An 18,384-nucleotide genomic window follows, 5' to 3' on the forward strand; every position below is an offset into this window, starting at 1 on the left:
AATGACTACAGCACAGGGTAAATGCCTCGGCATTGTAAAACATTATTGGCGTTAAAAATAGTGTTATATTGACTCATTGATTTTACCACACAAGTGGATTGGCGGATAGTAGAAGACACTAAAGAGCTATGAACATGTTTTTCAATTTAGAAGCTAGATGCTGTTGACAACTGATGTTTTTCTCCTTTTTAATAAGATATTTGTTCATATCAAATTGATTTGAAGATAAAATTAGACGTTTCTTTTCTATTCCAGTTTTAGGCAAGTAAGCGTAATTTCTGAGGGCCTTTTACTTCGATATACGAATAAATGTAATGTGAAGAAGTGTTACAAACATAATTAATTTTTAAAATATTTTGAAAAAAGAATACAAAACAATATGTAAGATAAGAAATGTAATTATTGATTATTTTGTTTGGCTAGAGAGCTACATGTGATAATATTTTTATCAAAATGCGAAACTGTAACCTCAACAAAAGAGGGTTTTGCTGTCCTTTCAATAGTATCTTTCCACACTACAAAATCTTCAAACAAGTCAAACCTCAATGTTTCCCCTTCAATTTTAATGTTGTCGAATATTCTATATGATCAACGATTTGTAATTTTGAAGTGTATGCTCACATAAAGGACATCGAGTCATATTTATCTGTACTTTTACTTTTGCAGTGTCAAATATGAAATATAAAATGGCAAAATAAAAATCAAATAGATACGCACCTGGCATAGAATATCTTCATATGTATGTTCAGATTAAAAGTGTTATAAAAGCTTTTTTGATAATATTCACAAATCGATAGTTTATCGATTACTGCCTACTATTTATAATCAAAATATGAAAAGTACAAGAATAAATAAACTATAAACAACAACATTCTTGACCGGTATCAGGTTCAAATCCAAAATGGTCGTTGTAGTTTGTTTAATTCTACCTCTCGATTGTTTGTAAATGGCAACGTCGCAAAATTAGGCGGAAATTATCGAAATTTACTGAATGCCTTCTAGGATTCTCTAAAAATAGCCACTCTGTCTCAGAATAGCTACTATTTAGGAGCAGGTACAATGAAAAGGTTTAAAAGTTGTAATCTGGGATGGAATTTGTTTATTAGTTTAGAAATAATGTATTGTTTTTCTTCATTTTGAATCAATTAGAGTGTTTATTGAGTCAAATAGACTTGTGGATGATAGATAAGGTGAGTATTTGACCCAATAGGTACCTGACCAACCATTCTTGACATTTTTCTCCAATCTGTCCAAATAAATTGTTAATTTATATCATAAACAAGTTTAAGAAGAGAAAGTTAAACAACATAACATCAGTAAGAACTCTTTTTGCTTCATTTATTTTAATTTTTATCCATCCATGCGAAAGTTATAATTACTCTTAACGATAATTTATTTTAAACAATGTAGTTTTTGTGTTTTTTGTTGGTGTCGTGATAGTCCCCTTGCATTTATTAAAGGTTTTTACGCCTGAACGGTGAAATCAAGTCCAACCGGCATATTATGAGAGAAAATAACGGTTTCCGACGACTGAAAAAAGTTCGGTTTTTCAACACGCGGGAAACTCTCGTCCCAAATTAATTACGAAAATTACATATTCCCGCGTTTGTTGATCCAAGTTATAGATTTGAATCGACGTGCCGTGCAATTTAATTTTTAATGGCCGATGTATTTTTATCATTGTCCGAAATTGATTTTTCCTTCCGCGTAGTTGTTTTGGCGCCGTTTAATTGGTCTCCGTTGTTGTTATAACGTTATTGGTATTAAATTTTGTTTTAATTACTAGTTACGAATGCATTTATTGTTGTTTATGCGAAGCTTGATGTTTTATAACAGAAAAAGTAGAAATGATGCAATAAATAAATTAAATTTTTTATCATAAAAAATCGCCAATAGATGGCGCAACGAGAACAAAGTTTATTCTAGATTTTGTCGTACACAATTATTGATTACAATTTTTAGACACCCGATTGACACCGAAAGACTGGCAAACAAAAAATGGTTGTGTACCAATCAGAATTTACTGGTCTACGATCCTCTAGAGGCACTGTTGCAGTATGACTAGGTTTCCCAAATAAACAGGCCACCATTTTCTTTGAAGTGCTTCGTGCGCGAACAACTTTTGTTGGATTTGGTTAATCTTGGAACACCCATACAGTTGACTGCTGCTTACTTATTAAATTTCTTAAGCATTTCTTTGCACCAATCGACACTAGCCTTTTTAATGCGAACATAACTTTCGCACAGGTAAGTGTTCATGTAAAATCGCATATATGCTGGTGGAACTAATGCTTAGGGATGTCTCAATCTCACAATAGGTGACATGAAGATCTTGCTTAATTATTTCGCACATCGATGTTTTCTGGCACAACAGCCGATTTTGGACGACCTTCACGAAACTCGTCGGACAGCGAAATACGACCACGATTAAATTCACTAAGCCAAGGATACACGGTGGTTTTTGATGGAGCTTTATCGCCAAAAGTCAAATTAAATTGATTGATGCACTCTTGTTGTGATAACCCACGTCGAAAATCGTAAAAAATCATCGCACGAAAATGTTCACGATTCAGTTCCATTTTATGCCGAGACGAAACTTTCAACTAAATATAAAATAAACAAATAGCGTCAAAATGTTCTGGGTACGAATATCGTCAAAAATGTCAAACTTTACGATGGAACCGTCAGATGGACTCACATGACAACAGTGTTACCAATTCCCGAAATATAAATAGTGACCCTCGTAGCTCTTTTTCCCTTTTTCATATTTTTTAGTGTTATCAATTAAAATGAGATGTATTAAAGTTTCTATCTTTTTGTTCCCTCATACTGAAAGCAAAGCAGCACAGCTGAAAGTCTGTGTCTGTTAATATTTTTATTTTTTAAATTATTATTATTTTTACAATATTTATTATAATATATTATAAAATCAAGCTCATTTTGTTGGTCTGCAAATTGTATTATATTATTTTGTATTAATGTACTTTATTAACATCCTTGTAGAAAAAGTTATCTTGATTAAGTAGCTTTAAGCCAAAATATTAATTACAAGTATCTTAGCCATCACACACTTATTTCAAGTAAATGAACCCCTTCAAAATAATTAAGTTTTATATTGATGACACTTTACAAACAACTTTTTTAAAAGGTAACGAAAACTTCTCATGAAGTATCATCACATTTACCTTCAATGTAATTTTACCATTGCCTAATTTGGACACATTTTGGTTTGAAAGTGTGAGTAATATTATCATGATTCCTTCTGTTGTAGTCCTGCAAATAGTAATGTATATGAACAGAAATGCTTTATATAAATAATTATATACGTACCAGGTAATCTAGCTAACTTGTGGTGTTTCTTCCAAGGAAAACTACGTCTGGTTTTTATTTCGGCACATACACTGGATACACAACAGTTTTGAGAAAAAAGATACATTATAATCAAATAATAGTGATTATATTTAAGACATAAGAATGCTGATCGTACTTTATGTCAGACACACAAAAATGGCGTCGTAAACAAACAATCGCGTTATAGAAATTAGCCAATTAAATGCCTTTGTAGGCCAATTCAAATGAACCAATCAAAAAAGTGACCTCAGAGCCAGCATTGAACGGACCACACAAAACATTTCCTCGGTTTCGCCTATTTAAGGAAAACCTCTATATAATACTCTATGATGAATTTTTACTATAATACTTTACTACAAACCGTCGAATTGTTTTGCCACCCACACTATAGACCAGAACTGGCGCCTGGTGATTACTGGTCGTTCGCATACCTTAAATTTAAGTTCCAGGGAAATATATTTGGTTGAAATGAAGAAATGGTTATTTATATTTTGTTACGAAAATGCACTAAAGATAATACTGTCAAAATTTAATTTAAACAAAACTGTCGAATTGTTTTGCCACCCACACTATAAACCAGAACTGGCGCCTGGCGATTACTGGTCGTTCGCATACCTTAAATTTAAGTCCCAGGGAAATATATTTGGTTGAAATGAAGAAATGGTTATTTATATTTTGTTACGAAAATGCACTAATGATAATACTGTCAAAATTTAATTTAAACAAAACTGTCGAATTGTTTTGCCACCCACACTATAAACCAGAACTGGCGCCTGGCGATTACTGGTCGTTCGCATACCTTAAATTTAAGTCCCAGGGAAATATATTTGGTTGAAATGAAGAAATGGTTATTTATATTTTGTTACGAAAATGCACTAATGATAATACTGTCAAAATTTAATTTAAACAAAACTGTCGAATTGTTTTGCCACCCACACTATAAACCAGAACTGGCGCCTGGCGATTACTGGTCGTTCGCATACCTTAATTTTAAGTCCCAGGGAAATATATTTGGTTGAAATGAAGAAATGGTTATTTATATTTTGTTACGAAAATGCACTAATGATAATACTGTCAAAATTTAATTTAAACAAAACTGTCGAATTGTTTTGCCACCCACACTATAAACCAGAACTGGCGCCTGGCGATTACTGGTCGTTCGCATACCTTAAATTTAAGTCCCAGGGAAATATATTTGGTTGAAATGAAGAAATGGTTATTTATATTTTGTTACGAAAATGCACTAAAGATAATACTGTCAAATTTTAATTTAAACAAAGCTTTTTCCTAATTTATAGTAGGTCACTAATTAGGATTCCAACATTTGTCGATGCCAATTTCAGATAGTGCAGTTTGATATAGCGGAATTTTTAAATTTTTGCCTTTTGTTTGTTGCTGCGCATTTTAACCGCGGCATCCAAATTGGATGTTTCATTTTGCTTAGTTACTTTGATTTTAGCTTATTAATTACCTGATATTGTTCCACATAAACGTAAATAAAAATGCAACAGCCTTTGTGTGCATCAATGTTATAAAGTTAGGTTATGATTAATTTTTAATGTTGTTCTTTTATTAGTTATATTAGACTGTTGAATAAGTTCGTGGAATACTTACCTATTTTTACTTACTCATTCTTCATTACAAGCTCTTCAAAATATATGTGTTTTATCAATAGAAATAATTGAATATCGTGGTGGTAAGGCATTCTTTATAAAACAAAAATTGGTTAAAAAATGTGAAAATTCGTGCTCAACTGGCAATTCTCTTTGAAAAATCTTCAAAAATACCAACATATCAGGAATTCTAGACGTAAACAACAGTATTTTAATTTAAATTTTGGGCTTGAGAGCTTCATTAATGCATCATCGAATTTGCTACTTCAATGTACAGGTGGTTGTGGATTTGTTGACGTAGACCTTGACTTGACTTAGACTGTCTAACTGATTTTAAGAGTAGCCGACATTTTGTCCCACAAATGATGAATTAACTTATCAAAATTATATCATTTATATCCAACAGTTTTTATAATGGCTTGCAGCGTACATATTTAACGCTAATCAATTATATATATGTCGTTTGGATCGATGACCCTTTGATACTTTTTTGGCAAAATCATGATTTGGTTTCTGTTGAATTTATGAAATTTCTGGGCGGAAAATGATTTAAATTTATTTTCGCAACTCTTTTTCGAAGCTAGCTTTGCATCATCACGGGATGACGGGGCAAAGTTGGTGTGGAAATATCAATACCTCCTAGCCAATCTCTCAATTTTTGCTGAGTTATTAAAGATGTATGGGGAGACTGTTGGAGAAAGGAGATTTGTTTTTAATGTTAATTCAAGTGAAAATCAAGTGTGGAACTCTTTTTGGTACCAAGTCTTGTGTAAGTGGTTGTTCTGGTTAGTTTTAGGCCCAAATTGTTTAAAGTTGTTTTATGGCTGATACGAGTTCCATAGTGATTGATGTAGCAAGATAAAATATGACGACTTTCCTTGACATTTTAAAGAATTCCCATCAACTTTCTCACAGGTTAATTCTTAATTTCGGTTATTTTTAACTAGCTCTGACTGGTACTATCCACTTAAGCTCTCACACAAATATGAACAACACACAATTTTTAATTAGTTTAACTGCATTTTTCCATTTTTCGAAGCAAAACTACAAAATATAACAAACGTATTCAAAAAGTTCTGGATGGAGTCTCCATTTTCAAAGCACAATAATTTTTGAAAGAGTAGAAGAATGACCTCACATTATGCATGGAAGGTTCAATTGACTGTTACCTTTCAATAAGTATTACTAGAGTTATGCGAAAAAGAAAAAGAATGAAATAACTTTTTCCCCAACTTAGTATATTCTGTTAATTATGTAATAGTACCGTCAGATATGTTCAAACGGTATCAAACCGTTCGGTCTAGTACTGTTAAGCGTCAAACCTGCCGGTACTACCGTTAGAAACAGGAATGTCCATCTAAATTCTCATGAGACCCCTGTACGTACGCGTACCATTTCTTCTATCACCGCAAATATGCGAATCCCGTCTCGAGTGGTACCGTTGTTGAGTCGCCCAGACATCTTTCGCTCGCACGGTACTTTCTTTTTGGGTTTTTGTTGTAATCATCCGTGGTGAACGGTCCGCAGTCACATGGTTTGGACCCCGATTGGCATGCGGTAGTACGTGGTGGTACCCATCGTTCATGTGTTGGTGATTCCGCCGGATTTGATTGTTTGTTGTTGTGATTAGTGTTAGGTGTACGACCGCTGGTTGAAGTTAAGATGAAGACGACAGTACTGTTTATGGTACGTTTTTTTTTAATTTTAGCAAAAGCCTCTTATTTGTTATGTCGAACTAAAAAATACATACACCTATTTTAAAAAATAAGATGTTTAATTGATTTTTTATCACTTTTAGACAGTTAACATTTCGTTATAATTAATTTTAGGTAACTTGTATATATATTTGAATTTAAATATGACTTAAGTAGAATAAACTAAAGGATTCCATAAGTTATAATATATTTTTGGTTAGATATTGCTTCAATTTATATATTTTAATATTTTGTGATCTGTTTTGTTGGAATTTTCTATTCAGATATTCAAGAAAAACTATAATATTTGTTTATTTTCATGCGATTATAATTACGGATTAAACAAAGACAGCTTTACACCTAAGGAATTATGTAATTATCTAGTTATTATTAAATTATGTAAAATATACTGTTAATTAACTGGGCAAGCTCATTTTTCTAAATCAATCTAGTAGTCTGATGGATTTCTGACGAAAATTTGTTTCTATTCTTATTTAAATAAATATGGATTAATGAAAACATTAGGATATATGTAAAACAGATTGGTAATTAATATTTATATTAATTATTAATTATTATATTTTATTAATCATTTTCCTTTTTTTGAAAAAAACTATAGTATCACAATACAAGTGATATAAAATATAATTCTAATTAACATCAAATAGTTTCTTGTATACTGAAGCAGTATAACATCTGAAACATAGTAAGTTTTTGGTGAAAAATGTAATATTGCATCATCGACCTTAATGAATATGCTATAGATGATCGCGGATGGCCAAGAAATTGACTTTATATCTACTGTTAAGGTTAGTGCACCACAGGAATTTCCAATACATTTTATAATTGGGGAAATTATTAAATAATGAGTTTCAAAATATTTAACACTAGCCTGTTAGTAGTATAAAGTGCATTCACTGGGTATTTAATGATAATACAGAAGACTAATAAATAGCATAAATGCAGGTCGGAAGGATTAATATCTGGAGAATAGGGCGGGTGGAGTAGAACGTCCTATTTGAGCGTTTCCAAGTGGATGGAGTACTTTCTAGGTCCTAGGTCGATTTTCATCTAATATATTAAAATCTTCATTCAACTAAAACTAAACATACTGACATAAACACTTAATACTAGCCGTAATGCTGGAATACAGTTGTTATTAAGTGATTGTTGAAGTTAGTTGAAGAATCTACTGAAAACTCTAGTACATAAACTAAATTTTGATGTTGAGAATCCAATAACTAATATATATGATAAAAATGAATTAATAAGTATTATAGTAATAATAATGTTTAGTATATACTATGATATATGTTTATTCCGTCATTACCAACAATAATATTCTCAAGGTCAAGTGCGCAAGGGAATATCACAGTTCATATGTGAGAAATTTGATCATTTGTTGACTGAAATTCAAGTGTGCTTTGGAACAGGCGTCTTGAGCTTTCTGAGTTACTTAAAACAAAAATTTCAACAGCTTAACAGTAAAATAAGTAAGTAGCAGAAATGTGCTGACAGATTCTCTGAATTATTAGACCGATGCTATTTGAATTATTACTGAAGTTATCTTTTAAGAAGATTTTTAAAACATTTACCAGCAATATTTATAATATTCCAATATTAAGAAAAAAACTTTTCTTGGGGTTCTTTTTTTATAGAAAAGACAGCCAATGAAAACACCAGAAGATAAATTTACTTCTTAAAAACTTCTACGATAAAAGGGCGAACGATTTCAAGAATGTTATTGCGAATTAAAAGTTGGTTTTGCAGTAACATAAATAGAATCAACGAAAACAACAATTTTAATTTAAAGAAGAACAATATTTCCTCCCAAGGAGGTGATGCTAAACAAAACCGTTATGTTAGTCACTCTTAATTCTGTTAGAGGATACTATTATATATATATATTAAAATAGCATCACGTTAGACAAAAAGCAAAACACATTAGAACCAAAATAAAACAACTATACTGGTTAGTCGGACGATACTCTCAACTTGATCTAAAATCAAAGAGGTTGATCTATAATACAATTTTAAAGCCAATTTGCACCTATGGGGTGCAAATATGGGGTTGCACTAAAAATTCAAATCAACTAGTCATACAACGCTGTCAAAACAAGGTTCTTCGATTGATTACTGATGCCTATCGCTATGTAACCAATGAAGAACTGCACGATGACCTGGAAATCAAATGGATTTGCGAAGTTATTCAAGATTTCGCCTTGAAACACGAAAGAAGATTACTCAATTATACTAACGTGGAAGCAATACAACTGCTGGACAGTGCGCATGATGTCAGGAGATTGAAACGAACAAAACCATACGAACTTATATAAAGTGTGTACATTTAGTGTAAACTATAGCTATAAGTTAATAATTAATAAATAATTATAATTTTATAATTGAGGAATACATACTGATGTATTTTCTCGCACTCATCCTGCTTGTTAATTAATCCAAGTACATAGGAAAAGTAGTAATAAATTAATTGTAAATTAAGATTGTACTAAGCGTATCTAATAATGATGTTATAAAAAATATTTATTAAAAGAAAACGGACCATTTGAGCTGGTAAAGTTATGATGAGGGATCTAAATTGGTCCAGAATGCTTGCAAATTTTTCGATGTCGTGGATGTTTTCTTTAAATAATTTCCTCTGAAACTAAATTATTCTTGGTTTTTTATGTAAACGTATTGGATGCTTGCTGGTATTTTGATATGATTATGTGCGATATGTATTGGTGAAAATGCAAAGTATTTTACCTGTTAAATCGATAGTTTTTATATATTTCTACATAAAGTAATGGTTTTCAATTTAGTATTACTGAGTTATTCAGCTTATATAGATCCTGATCATGGGATATTCAAAATTTTATTTTCAAAAAAAGAAATTACACTCGATGTTCATCAGACATTTTTAGAAACTTATGATTGTATTGCTCATAATTATTTGAAAGTGGTAACATTTATATCAATAACAGTATAGAGAAAAAAATGGCCTAATACCCGCTCACCAGTTTGGGTTTATTAACAAGCATTCAACAACTGACCAGCTGCATAGAATAACAGGTGTAATTGGAAAAACCTATGAAGGCAAAGATGTATGTGCAGCTATATTCTTAGATGTATAGAAGCCTTTGTTGAGGTGGAATTGCATGGAGATCTTATTTCTAAAATATCACGATGGCTATATTTGCTCTTGATACTGCGATTGTTGCTATCAGAGAAAATAGAGAAAAAGCCACACGAAAATTACAATAGTTCTGGAGAACGAAAAAGGTTCGGAGACAAAATAACATGGGTTAGTCTAGGAGAAACACTTTTAACGAGCTGCTAAAACTTCTGAGCTTCTGGAGATCTATCAATATCAATTGAATGAACGACGTATCGTTGCAAAAGATACCAGAAATTGGGAGTAACAGATGCCAAGTTATCCTCTTGTGTGGCAACTCTCGGCTGTATTATAGGAGTTATGAATTATACACTGTTGTAGATCGAATGAGAAGCTCCGAGTGGCCGAGTGGACTCACCAGGCATAGCACCTTCTGATTACCACTTGTTTGGATCGATGTACGATTGCTTGATTAGCAAAGGGTTGATGAAAATATGTGGCTATTAAACCAAAATCGTCCTTTCGACACTATGTCAGCATGTTTCCAGAAATTAAAAAAAAAGACATTATAAAAAATGATGGAGATTATTTTGATTAATGTATATTTTAGCAATTTTCCTCAATAATTCAGAATTTTGAAATATATTCAAACACCTAGATCTCATAACAGGTCAATTGAAAAGTCCCTGGCCTAAAATAGTAAAACACATTTGTTTTGTCAAAATTAATTTTTTTTATTCAACATAATTCGCTTCAAGGGTGATATACTGATTATAGCGACCCTCCCACTTTTCGATACCATTTTTGTAGTACGATTTGTCTTTTGTTTCAAAATAGGCCTCTGTTTCGGCGAAAATATCTTCTCAGCGAGCACTCTTTTGAGATCTGAGAACAGGAAATAGCCGCTGGGGACCAGATCTGGAGAATACGGTGGATAGGGAAGCAATTTGAAGCCCAATTCATGGATTTTGCCATCGTTTTCACTGACTTGTGACACGGTGCATTGTCTTGGTGAAGCAGTACTTTCTTTTTCTTCAAATGCGGCTGTTTTTCGGCGATTTCGTCGTTCAAAGGGCCCAATGATGCGATGTAATAGTCATTGTTGATGATCTTTGATTGTGATTGATCTTTTTTCAAGGAAGTCAATGAAAATTATTACATGCGTATCCCAAAATACAGACACCATAACCTTGCCAGCCGACTGTTGCGTTTTCCCACGCTTTGGAGCGGGTTCGTCGTGTGCAGTCCACTCGGATGACTGTCGATTGGACTTCGGAGTGAAATGATGGGGCCGTGTTTCATCCAATGTCACATATCGATGCAAAAACTCGAGATTATTACGCTTGGTCATCTTCAAACATTACTCTGAATCATCAACTCGTCGTTGTTTTTGGTCAAAAGTGAGCTCGCGCGGCAACCACCTTACACAGAGCTTTCTCATACCCAAATATTCATGAATGAAGTACACGTTCAGTTGATATCTTTAGAGTGTCTGCTATTTCATTCAATTCCTGGGGCAGTGTCCGGAAACTCGGCAATTCCTGGGGCAGTGTCCGGAAACTCGGCATCAAGCCAAGTTTTTGCTTCAACTGTATTCTTCCCTTTAAAAAGCAATAGTTTATCAACACGCCAAATTCCCTTCTCTCAATTTTTTTCACAATAACAAAAGTTGCTTCACACAAAAACTACAATTCACAAACTGATGATCCTACAGCTGTCAAAATTATGCACGCATCTTTTGAGGCGTAGAGCTAACTAAGAAACATATGGATTTAATTCTAGTAGCGCCATCTATGTGTCAGGCCGGCGACTTTTTAATAGATCTGTTAGTGTTATAGTGTTATCAAAAATATTGATATTACATTATTACCATTAGTACGTTTAGTTCGCCATATGTCAGTTTTTATCCCTTTCTGAAAAAAAAACTATAGTCAGCCATACGGAAATCATATTTTTATATATATTTTTCAAATTAGAGCTCAGCAAATAGGTTTATCCAAAAAACAAAACGGAAAAAGCTCCCAAATCGAACTTGTGTTGTCGCTGAAAATTTAATTTAACGCAAATAACAGTCGGCCTTTTCTATTTCGATAAATTCCGTATCCGTTAATAACAATTTGTTATTGGTAAAAATAGAAATAAACCATTATGTATCGACAGATGCGTTTCTGGCGGCGTATGAATAAATTTGCTTAACCAATCAAGCAATCCGAACGGTTTTGTCATGTTTTTTTTTCTCTCGTTATGTATTATTAATTTTAATCTAGTTATCAATCCAAATATGCAACTACAATGGTTCTACATCCGCTCCATATTTATTATAATGTATAAGTAGCTTATATAAGTTATTTTTATTTATGCAAATAAAATTGAATTTACAGAACTAATTAAGTTTATTAATTAAACATCTAAGTAAGCAATAATTAAATTTACTCTTTACTAAATAGGACACTCCATGAAGGTGTATTTGATGTATAGTCTACTCAAAACAGTAGTGATACGGGTGACTTGTTAAAACATCGCGATATTGCTGCAGCAACTCTGAGTTTTAGTACATTTTGGCTCTGAAATTGAACAAAATTTTAATATAAATAAAATAATGAAACAAAAATGTTATGTATTATAATTTATATTAACATCATAGTACATCTAATGCATATATTATCGAAGAGCTTAAAACTACAATTAATATATACAGCCACAATAATTTATAGGTTAGAGTTGTTTTATTATATATACATAACTTTTTTCCACATAGAGGTAGCGTTCTAGGCGCGTCTTTTATATAGTGATATCTCCTGAAGGCCTAATCCACCTAATTAACAATTGTATATCTGAGTAATTTATTTTACTTTCATTAGAGAACATATTTATGTTTTGCGCTTAGTTCTTGTTTGTATGTATCCTTGTAAACTCATTATGATATTACTATATTTCTCTTCCGTTTGTCCTGTTACTACCTGTATACAACTTTATTGATAAAACTACATTTAACCACTGCATTCGCCATATCTGCAAAACAGTACTGCAGCCTTTTTGGCGACTGCGTACTTGTAATCGGATTTTGTTTTCTTTGGAATCTACTCTAATTTTTTTACCTTCTTTATTTCTTCTTTTTTTTGCATTTTCAGGCCTTTCTTTTTTCTTAACTCTCCTTGTTATTCCTTATTTTCTCTATTCTTCTTTTCAATTTCCCTTTTTTTCTATTCTTATAATTTTAAATTCTTTAATTTGATTTTTTTCTTTAATAATTTGCTTTTTGCACTAGCTTCTATTAGTTATAGCTTTACTAATTTTTCGATGTATCTATATCTGTGTTTTTTTCTTCTATTTTCTTTTTTTATTTTTTCAGTATTTAAGAGATCTTATTCACATAACCTTTATTTCCATCTTTTCTTGATTCTTCTTCAGAACTGGACTTGAATTTTCTTATTTTTATATATATATATATATATATATATATATATATATATATTTAAATAAAATTTTATGATAAGATAAATAAAGCTTAGCTTTTGTGGTTAATATTTTGTAGTCATATTTCGTAAAATATATTACTGAAAAAAGGGGTTAACTAAAATGAAAAATGAGTTAATTCATTGCACATAACCTTTATTTCCATCTTTTCTTGATTCTTCTTCAGAACTGGACTTGAATTTTCTTAATTTTATATATATATATATATATATATATATATATATATATATATATATATACATATATAATTTTTTTAAATAAAATTTTATGATAAGATAAATAAAGCTTAGCTTTTGTGGTTAATATTTTGTAGTCATATTTTGTAAAATATATTACTGAAAAAAGGGGTTAACTAAAATGAAAAATGAGTTAATTCATTGCACATAACCTTTATTTCCATCTTTTCTTGATTCTTCTTCAGAACTGGACTTGAATTTTCTTTTTGTATATATATATATATATATATATATATATATATATATATATATATATATATATATATATATATATATATATATACATATATAATTTTTTTAAATAAAATTTTATGATAAGATAAATAAAGCTTAGCTTTTGTGGTTAATATTTTGTAGTCATATTTTGTAAAATATATTACTGAAAAAAGGGGTTAACTAATGAAAAATGAGTTAATTCATTGCAGTATTGCTGGGGGCAGAGAAATCTTGTCAGAAGGAATTTAGTCATCATAATTGTCTCATTTCCAAACAAAAGACCACATATATTTGCTGAAAATTAGGAATGAGCTATGGAACTTTCTATATAAAGGCATGACTGGCGCTCTTTTTTGTCGCAGTTCATTATACAAAGTTGGTCATCAGTAGCAATGAGCTGTGAAACTACCTTGTTTTGATTTTGCCTTAACGCAAAATTGAAATGAACAGATTTGGATCTTCCAGTCTTTAGTCTATTTGTGGATTTTGTTGACTCCCAGTATACTTTTTTTACAGCCTTCGGAAGCGATCTGTCCTTTGTCATAATGACTGTGTTGTTGGCAAATGTTCCAAAGACTGCTTCATTTGTTATACCCAATATAATAGAGAAATATATTGATAAGCGTACACAAAGATTAGATAAATTTCAGTAGCTGATGTCTTCGAGTCCAGAAAAAGCAGTGCTGTGCAGTTTTTTTTTTAAATTCGAAGCAATATATATATATAAGACAATAAGTATGAACGGATTTTTGTTGAAAAACTAATAGACTGTGAATAAATGTACTAAATTCAGACACCATACTTTATCAACTAATTAATCCCACTGAATTATAACAGATTATTAGAACAGCCTGAAATAATTCATAGCGGATTTCCATCGATAATAAAACGCTGTCCCAACATAAATACTTTTTCCGCCATATACGCTTAAACGTGCTATAGATATTGAAGCAGGCTCGACCAATAAACACATTTATTTGTAATAGGACTGTTTATTATTAAAATGATATATTTACTCTGGAGATATCGGAACCAAACCCGATGAATTTCGAATAACGCGTCGAACCAACATAAATATCGGGAATATGTTCAGTTAAATATAATAACGGTTTTAAATTAAGCTTCTATTAAACCGAAAGTAATTCAGTGCGTTTGTTTTTTCGAGATCATTAAGTAACTAGCTCAATTTTGTTGTCATTTTGTTTTCTATCACTGGTAAAATGTGGCAACAATTTCTTGTTATATAACATCCGAGCTGGCTTTGACGAAATATAATTTTTTCGGAATCTAAGTGACTGGAAAAATGATTTTACCACTTTAATTAGCACCGTTGCCTGTAAAAAGCAGGTTACCTTTTATATTTCGAGATTATACTAAATTAGAGTGATCAAAAGAAAATTAATTTCTCTGTAGTACGATGTAATAATTATTATCTTGTTTACGACTTTTAGTTTAGTTTTTAGTTGCTTTGCTATCCTGGTTTTGGTTTAACTTGTATACTTTCTTCATCATTGAGAAGATATCATTCTTCATCCCTGGGACATGTCAATTATTTGTTACCTTAAAATAATTCTTCATTGTGGATGTCTCTTTGATTCCTTGATTAACAATTGAATTTATAGTCAAATCCCGAAATATAAAAAACATCCCCTCTTTTTTCCCCGAACATATTTCTTAGTAAAATAAACCTACTCATACTTTTCTAAACATATCTCCTTGATTAATAGTTGATTTTATAGTCAAATCCTGAAATATAAAAGACAACCCTTACAGATATTAAAGCACATGTCAGGTCCAATATATTTCTTTGTAAAATAAATTAACTCATAATTTTCTAAACATATTATCTTGATTAATAATTGATTTTATGGTCAAATCCTGAAATATAAAGCACAACCCTTGTTTTTCCCTGAATATATCAAAACACATGGTACGTTTAAAATATTTCTTTGTAAAACAAATCAACTCATACTTTTCTAAACATGTCTCCTTGATTAACAATTAATTTTATAGTCAAATCCTGAAATATAAAAGATAACCTTTGTTTTTCCTTGCAGATATTAAAGCACATGTTAGGTCCAATATATTTATGTGTAAAATAAATCAACTCATACTTTTCTAAACATGTCTCCTTGATTAACAATTGGTTTTATAGTCAAATCCCGAAATATAAAACACAACCCTTGTTTTTCCCTGAAAATATCAAAACACATGTTACGTCCAATATATTTCTTTGTAAAACAAACCAACTCATGTTTTTCTGAACATGTCTCCTTGATTAACAATTGATTTTTGGTCACATCCCGAAATGTAAAGCACAACCCTCGTTTTTCCCTGCAGATATGAAGTAAGATCAGATGTAAAAAAATGAAATATTTACGACTTTAAAATTAAATTTGGCATACATTTTATTATTTACCTAAAATCTCTCTTTGTTTACAACACTTTATGACTAGAAATTGTGATGTTCCCAGGCATTTTATCAGTATTATAAAAAGAAAACGATTGTAGGATATTTGTTGTGATATTTGACCACACATTTTTCAGATATCAATAAAAATAAAGTTTCTATCTTCATTTAAAACCCTTAAAATATTTCAATTCATATAAAACTGAAAAATTGTTTTGTCTTTATATAAATACCGATTTTTATCTTCACCTTTTTGTTTTTAAAAGTATTCTTTATAATAATAGAAGGTTATTGGTTCGGATGGAATATAAATGAGTTCATTTGCTAATAATTAATTCTAATATAATCGAAATTAAGTCGACGAAGAACTAGTTAGTCCAAGAACAAATGATTTTGGATCTGTGGAATTTTCTTTGATCGACGCCATGCGATTAGGACGAAGGACAAAACGGGATCATTTGCAACTGTGTGTCTGGACTGTAATTAGTCGTGAGACAGCGTGACACAGCTGGTACAAAGAATACAAATACACGTACAACGTTTTATGACCATAAAATTAAATTTATTACAGAAATAAATACAAATAAATGCAAATATATTTTAATGGGAAATATTTAAATTACTAGATAAAATAAATCGTTTAATTAGTATAATGTATTAGTTTTTTTTTAAATTCATCTTAAAATATTAATAATAATACACAGACAGGCTGAGTTTTCCTTTAAGGGGTTATACCAACCTTGGTTTCTTGAAACATTAACTTTTTGGGGAAAGGATATTTTAAAGGATACTTCGGATACATCCTCAGGTATACAAATATGTGTTCCATCAGATATATTAATTAATTTTAAATGATTTAACAGATGGTATCACTGGACAGCTTCAATTTTTGGTATCATGTCATTTCGTCGAATTCTGAAGAAAACATTTTTTTCAAGATTTCATTTGCAAAAAGTTTGACTTTTTACTTTTTACTAATGCTGTGTGAAGCTTATGGCAATCTCGTTTCGTTGGTTTCAACATGTGATTGCTGATTTCGACGTTTTAAAAATGGTGATTTTGACAACGAAGCCAAATAGTGTTCTGCAGTTGCAAGCAATTTTTCTCGTATTCAACTCATTCCCCGTTAGGTCTTTAGGAATAAAAAAAGACTATATAATATTTTAAAATCACGACGACGCTATATTTAATAAAATCCAGATGAAAATGTGGTTATGTCAATCTCTCGCGTTGCGTATCTTATTTGGTGGATATTAAAGGATTAACTGGACACTTTCCGCCATCAAATGACAAAAGATCAAATACGAAGAAGTTTGTCGGTCTTAACAGTTGGTTTTGTAAGTCTCTAAACCACAAAGGTAACTTTTGGAGCCTAAAAATGTTAAAAAAACATATTGTGGAATATAATAAATTATTTTTTGTTGATTAGATATCTTTCAATTGAAACAAAACACTTATAACACACAACTTACAGCCAAGTGTTTTATTTTAAATTTAATATTATCAAATTTATGTTATGTTATGTTGTTCATTAAGTTTGCAGATTAATATATTTGCCAACAGATGAGTTAAAAATTTGATACTTTTATACACATAAATTAAATTCATTTTAAAAAACAACAACCAATCTGTAAACAATCTGAGAACAACTTTCATCACAATGGTTCAGAATCAAAACAAGAGGTTGGATGGTTAATAAGTGGCTTCTTCACTCTGACATGAGTTCGTGTGTGTGGCTTTCACTATTTATCACAAGATAAAATTAATGCTATCGAAAGTTTACTCGAAACAACAAAAAAAACACATTATATATAATATCAATGAACACCAAATGAATGTTTAAAATACCAACTTCTTTCTCAACATTTTACATAATCAAAGGCATTTCACGGTGCATAGATATTAATTTCAGATATTTAATCAGACTTAATCCTTATTATTTCCTTTTGCTTAGACAACATTGTCCTTTTGTCGTATTTGATTTAGTATTCATTAATTTTTGCCAAATTACTAACAAAATAATATTTAAACGCACGGTCGATTTACTTTTAAGGTGTACTCGATCAAATTACGTGGAACTATCAGGAGAGAAAGTCCATTTTGTCCTTCTATCGGCCTAATCTTGCCTTATAATCGCATTATTCTTTAACTAAGTTACGACACTTTCCTTAACAGTTCAGATCATCCGTCTAAACACCAGCCAATAGTATTTCCTTGTAATGTTGTCATAAAGGTGTACTATTTGTTTACATTTATTTCGGATTGTTATGATAAA

General features: G+C 30.9%; 1 protein-coding gene across 1 annotated transcript in view; it reads left to right on the forward strand.

Moving 5' to 3' along the window:
- Positions 1-6,490: 6,490 nt before the first annotated feature.
- Positions 6,491-18,384, forward strand: part of LOC143201952 (uncharacterized) — a 28,577-nt gene continuing 16,683 nt past the window's right edge. Inside the window, exon 1 of the mRNA XM_076413186.1 lies at positions 6,491-6,650. Within this exon, the coding sequence (XP_076269301.1) occupies positions 6,627-6,650 (24 nt within the window). The 5' untranslated portion in view covers positions 6,491-6,626. The remainder of the gene's footprint in view (positions 6,651-18,384) is intronic.

Source organism: Rhynchophorus ferrugineus, unplaced genomic scaffold, assembly GCF_030347505.1.
Source record: "Rhynchophorus ferrugineus isolate W39M unplaced genomic scaffold, kcgeb_rfMv2 rfM9, whole genome shotgun sequence".
In the NCBI taxonomy this organism is placed as follows: Eukaryota; Metazoa; Arthropoda; class Insecta; order Coleoptera; family Curculionidae; genus Rhynchophorus; species Rhynchophorus ferrugineus.